Raw genomic sequence first — 5,921 nt, forward strand, 5'->3', positions numbered from 1 at the left:
ACCAATTTATATAAGTTGTTCTCAAATGTAATATTTAATGCAAATTTGCTATTCGGTTTAAGGTGAGAACAAAAATTATTTCAAAAATTGTTTACCAATAAAGTTAAGCAACAAAAAAATATTTGGTCAAAAAATGAATAAGTTAGATGGTTGAAAGAGGTGAGAACGTAATCTTTAATGATGGTCGGAAGTCTTTCACAGCTTGATCATGACGAAAATTACTTTTAATTAAATTTTAGCACCAAGAGATCAAATCTCAATAACAAACAAGATGATCTAAACCTTGTTGGATTCTAAGTCCTTAAATTGAGACTGAATCAGGAGTTTGATTCTACCTGCACTAATTTGATTCTACCTCTAACGTGGCACTACAAAGAGGAAGTCTATCCTTAACACAAGTGAAGCCTATGGTAGTAGAGCCAACGTACATAAGCACGTTTATAACAAATTTCTCAATCACATGGCTAAATTTGCACACGTGTAAGCGTAGCACACCCTTAACGATCTGCACTCACCCGCAGGTAATTTGCTGCCCTTTTATCTTTAAAGCTGGAACAATCAATCCCATTTCTTCTCTGACTGAAACAACACATATCAGAACTGGGGTTGCTTTCTGCAAGAAACCCTAAAATATAATCTAACTTGTGCCTTCAAGGTAACCAAATTAAACTCGCTGACTTTATCCCCCTTCGGTTTTGATTTTCCACAAGGCAAGAAATTTCAATTCCTCTCTGTTCCTATGGCCTACTTGAATCACAAGCCTTTGGCATCAAGTTTCAGCGACCATGATCAAAATGCTGCAACTTTTTTTTGTGTCAAATTGATTGCTTTTTGTGTTTGGGAAATCGGAAATCGGAAATTTGAAATTGGGTTTTTGTGGGTTTGTTATTCTCGTCTCTCTGAAGATAAGGATTTTGGTGTTTGTTAAGTAATTTGGTGTTTTTTGTATTTGATCGCATTCATGGCTATGTTTGGTAAATCCGTGTTTTCTTCTTTGGGAAAGTTCTGTTTTTGGGGATTAGATTTTTCTGGGTGTCTGTATTCATTGAATCTTCACAGTTTGTTGGACTTGTTTATATACCTGTATCTTTGTCTGGTTTCCCTGAAAGGGGAGACCTTGAATCTTCTTGCTAATTGACTCGGCCGAAAGAATTGAACTTTGCTTATGTCATGTCCTGGTTGAAATTTCCAAGCAAAGATTTAAAGTCATAGATGCAGAGTAATCTTTTTTCTGTTATTGTCCTCTACATCTCAGAAATCATACTTCTCTTATGTTATGTCTATAAAGCTAAAGCAATTCCTGGGCATTTGTTAGTTTCTGGTTTGTTCTGCAATATGTTATGAACCTGAGCGATTTCTCTTTTTGCACTAGTCATTGAGGTCGGTTTGCCTTTTAGATTATGATTTTCGTCGACTAATTCTATTCTTATAAACATTTCATGGACAGGCTGAAGCTACCCATCATATTATTTGTTTCCACTCCCACTGCTTTGGCCTGGAATGCTCCCGTACAGATTGGTTGAAATTATATTTCCGTGTGAAAACTCGGCAGAACGAGCAAAAGATCTTTGACTGAAAATGGCTTTGGCTTTTACAAATCTTTCGTGGTGGTTGTGGAGTGGAAAGCAGAAGGAGCCTAGAATCTCTAATGGAACCTGTTTAAATTCTTCCCCTGAATCGGGTTTGTGGGAATCTGATGCATTAAAGTTGAGTTGGTTCAAATGTGGATGGCGGAAGGCTTTATTGAAGAGAGCCAAACAGAGAGAATGGAGGACACTGGTAATGCTTATTTCAATTCTTTACACAAGATAGGCTTTCTTGTGCCCTCTAGATGTGATACCAGGGTGGATTTTGATTCGGTATTTTCGGTACCCGCCTATAATCCAGGCAACTTATTGTATAAAGTAAATCCTGTCAAGCTCTCAGAGTTGGTAAACACAACTGCGCTGGTGGATTATTTTGCAGCCGTGGATGGTAATTTAGATGGAGCCTTGGAAACGACACAGCATTTGTCTCTGAATTGTAAGGAAATTAGTGATATGACTTTTGGGATTCTCAAAAATTTTAAGCGTCTGCACACCCTCCTACTCCTGTCTGGCCATGGGTCTTCCATCAAACATGTTCCTCGTGACTTGTTTTTGAGCTTAAAGGATTTGAGAACACTAAATTTGAGTCGAACACTTGTTTCAGAAGTGCCAAGTTCCATTCGAAATGTAAAATCATTACGATATTTGGATCTCTCCAATACTCCCATCACACAGTTGCCAGAGTCAATAGATTCTCTTCACCATGTGCAGACAATAAAACTTAGAGGTTGTGCACACTTCCTTCAGTTGCCAAAGGGCACGAAGAAGCTTATCAATCTACGACATATTGATTTGGATATCATTAGGCAATTGTGGGCCATGCCTCCATACATTGGAAACTTAACCAACCTTCAGACTCTGTCAGCATTTCTGGTTGGTCGAGAGGAGGGGTGCCGTATTGGAGAGCTTAAGAATTTGAATAATCTTAGAGGAGTACTTCGCATTTCAAGGCTTGAAAATGTATCAGATAAGGAAGAGGCTGAGGAAGCTGCTTTGATCGACAAGAAGTACCTCCAAAGGCTAGAGCTCCGGTGGAGTAATGTGTTCACTGAGAAAATAGAGGAACAAGAGAAAATCCTTGAATGTCTTCAACCCCATGCTGGCCTTAAAGAGTTACACATACAGCACTATGCTGGGTCAACACTTCCAACTTGGATAAGCAATCCATCTTTTGCTGAACTTCTTGTTCTCACTCTCTACAGATGTACTAATTGTCAACTTCTCCCGTCCATTGGGCAGTTACGAATGCTCAAATCACTTTCTATTATAGAGATGAATGGGGTGAAAGAAATCAATCATCAATTTTTCAGAGATGGCTTAGTTGATCAAGCATTCCCTGCATTTCCGAAACTTGAGATATTAGAAGTTGACATCATGTTCAATTTGAAAGAGTGGAGGGAAGTAAAATTAGGTGACTTACCATCCCTACTTAAACTCACAATGGACTCTTGCCCTGAACTTGACTGTCTTCCATCACTTTCTTGGCTAAAATCCCTCAAGCATTTGGAATTCAGGCGTTGTCCAAAGCTTCTGTCCTTACCTTCTGATGGACTACCAACTTCACTTGAGTCTTTCATAGTAATAGATTGCCCTGAACTGAAAGAATGGTGCCGCAAGGCGGAAGGTGAAGATTGGAGCAAGATATCTAGTGTTCCCAGCATATGGTTTGATTGTGAAGAAGTAAGTCAAGAGATGTATAAAAAAATTGTTCTCATTTGTTTGCTTCTTATACTGACGTGAACCATCTATGTACTTGCTATATTTAAATTTGTTCACTAAATGCTTAGGATGTTAAATTACATTTTTGATAAATTTATAGAATATGTTGCTTGCCTTATTGTAAGATGGCATATGCATTGGAGGTGTGGACAAGATGTTAAACTTATTGGGTTTTTTTAGAAACAAGCTTTAAAGTTAAAGTTATACGCCATGGTTTAGCCAGAAAAGTTGTTGATGGTAAACATGAGAAAACAGGAAAAATGGGGTTAAAAGTTCAGAGCATGATTGGATAGCTGTTAGTTTAGTCTGGTGTTTCCTTGCATTATTAAAAGCATTTTTGTGTTTCAACAATTATTATTATTACTTTACTTTAATTAAAGATTAGTATGAACGTAGTGATATATTTGCATCTATTAATATGAGACACCACTCACCAATGGCTTTCAGGAGGGGATTACATTCACAGGATGTGCAAATTATATGAGAAATGAAATTCTTGTTTCTTTGATGACAATCAGGAAATTCAGTTATTTCTCAACTAATAACCATTACAATTTGTATTTATTTTTTGTGTAATTTTGTGTCTGTTTATGTTCTCTTACTGTGATCATCTACAATTTGTGCCTTGCCTTTTAACCTCAGATATCTTATGTATAAGATTTGATGCATGTTTGAAGGACTACATATTAAGCTGGTTCATTTGCATTCTGAAATATTTACATCTCTCAGATGTTAAATCCTGACTTTTTGGTAGTCAATATGAATTGCATTGTGAATTGAAGTCCTTCTGACTAATTTGATCTTTGTTCATCAGGTAAGATCCAAGTCTCATTGTACACCTGGAACATCAGTAGAGATTTATGAGAATATGGAATTGGATGGATGAACAATGACTCTCTGTTCATCCCCTATATGGTCACTCCCACTCATAACAAGCATCTTCAGTGTTCATGAATATTCTTGAAGATCTATCCCCGAATGATGATCTTGACCTATTCCCTTCTATGATGGCGATGTTCATGCAATTGAGGTGCTCCGAGCGTTTTACTTTCCCGCTGGAACTACAGATGTCCAATAACTACTTTGGACTTCACTAAGCTATCAAGCTCTCTGGTCGCTGGAATAATCGGCAATTTTGGTAATTGCAGACTCAAACTAACAACTGCTGCCATTGGCATGATTTGGTGACTGGCTTTTCTGCTTAACAAATAAGTCAATTTAGATTACAAGTTTATAATTGGTTGTACTATGGTTTCAGTTCCTCTTCACTTTGGTGCCAACTCAGACACATATTATGGGTTTTCCAATCAGGTATGTTCTGCCTTAAATTCATTATGCTTTTAATTGTAATTATTGATATTTGTTTGATTGTGAATATGATTTTCTGTCAAATACATCTTTCTATATTTGGATTCACTGTTAAGTAAGCCTCCAACGCCCATTCTTGTTTTGTAGATTGACCTCTCCAAGCAATTAAGGAGTTAGTTGATGCATGTTGGGTTCTCTGCCTCTACCAGGCATGGCTTCAAATCACTTCGTTGACAGGTGGGAGATCCAAGATTTTCAGCCTCTATCTTCTGTGGATTCAGGGTGGACTGTTTCTGGGGCTCTTAATCAGATGATTCTAGTATCTGCACTACTTTTGTTAGTACTTCTCATGAAATGAAAACAAGGATACTGGTGATGCACTTTTTGATTGAGAGGTTTAGCTTCTTAAGTCTACTCCATTGTAGTTCTTTTCATGATTGTTATGTGTTTGCAAAGAAGAGAACGTAGACAAGGCCTAGGTTCCAACAACTTTGTCATGTGCAGAGATAAATCATCTGCAAAGGGACTCAAGAGAAGCTGAGTTGTTGGGGAAGGGGTAGCTAAGGTTTATAAAGGGTCTCTAGCATGACTGGTTGTATAATGGGATTGATTGTTTGTGTAATCCTTTTTACTTGATACAATGGCTGGTTGTTTGCGGCACAAGATTCTGGTTAGCATCATGGATATGGTGCTGTTAGGGTATAGTCTTAGAGTGAGTTACTCCTGGTGCATGAGTTCATGCCTAATGGAAGCACCAGAGTTCCACAGAAGCTTCGATTCGGTTTTGGTGCTATCTGGGAAACAAGGACTTAATATGGTTCTTGGAATTTCATACGCTCTTGCATATGAATCTATGATCACTTGAAGAGGCAGATAGTTCTAAGAGATGTTAAAACTTATTTTGAACTTATTTTTTAATGTTAGCTTAATATTTTAAACTTTGGCCTTATTGTTTAATTGTATGATTTGAGTTTACAGACTTAGTTCCGGAAAATTCTTATGAAGAAAATAAAAAAAATTTGAATGCACACATAAGGCTCAACTTTTAGAGTTCGTCTTAGATCTAAAAATTTCAGGTACAGCCCTGACGTTGACTAACGCACGCAATCCATCATTAGATCACACAAATAACTGCAATCGAGAACTAAATCTAATAAACGTGTGTCTTTCTTGTGTTGAACTCAATTCAATTTTACATATTAATAATTCACAGCCATCGACAAATACTTCACTTCAATAGATTCGTGTGGACGAGCAGGGGGCAGGGGCGGATCTACATACATGGTGGGGGGAGGACTCAAAGCCCAC

At 37.5% G+C, this 5,921-nt stretch overlaps 1 protein-coding gene across 5 annotated transcripts; it reads left to right on the forward strand.

Moving 5' to 3' along the window:
• The first annotated feature begins 370 nt into the window (after nucleotides 1-370).
• Nucleotides 371-5,551, forward strand: LOC112175269 (putative disease resistance RPP13-like protein 1). 5 transcript variants are annotated; one of them, XM_024312936.2, is made up of 6 exons: nucleotides 542-655; nucleotides 1,448-3,266; nucleotides 4,120-4,443; nucleotides 4,564-4,616; nucleotides 4,761-5,008; nucleotides 5,118-5,551. In XM_024312936.2, the coding sequence occupies exons 2-3, from the start codon at nucleotides 1,722-1,724 to the stop codon at nucleotides 4,189-4,191; spliced, it is 1,617 nt and encodes a 538-aa protein (XP_024168704.1). In that variant the 5' UTR covers nucleotides 542-655; nucleotides 1,448-1,721; the 3' UTR covers nucleotides 4,192-4,443; nucleotides 4,564-4,616; nucleotides 4,761-5,008; nucleotides 5,118-5,551. The 5 variants fall into 5 exon arrangements, with proteins under 5 accessions (XP_040366046.1, XP_024168704.1, XP_024168703.1 ...); XM_040510112.1 differs by lacking the exon at nucleotides 542-655 and adding an exon at nucleotides 371-521 and having other exon boundaries at nucleotides 4,761-5,551; XM_024312935.2 differs by having other exon boundaries at nucleotides 4,761-5,551.
• Nucleotides 5,552-5,921: the final 370 nt, after the last annotated feature.

The sequence above is a fragment of the Rosa chinensis genome, chromosome 7 (genome assembly GCF_002994745.2).
Source record: "Rosa chinensis cultivar Old Blush chromosome 7, RchiOBHm-V2, whole genome shotgun sequence".
NCBI classification, from domain to species: Eukaryota; Viridiplantae; Streptophyta; class Magnoliopsida; order Rosales; family Rosaceae; genus Rosa; species Rosa chinensis.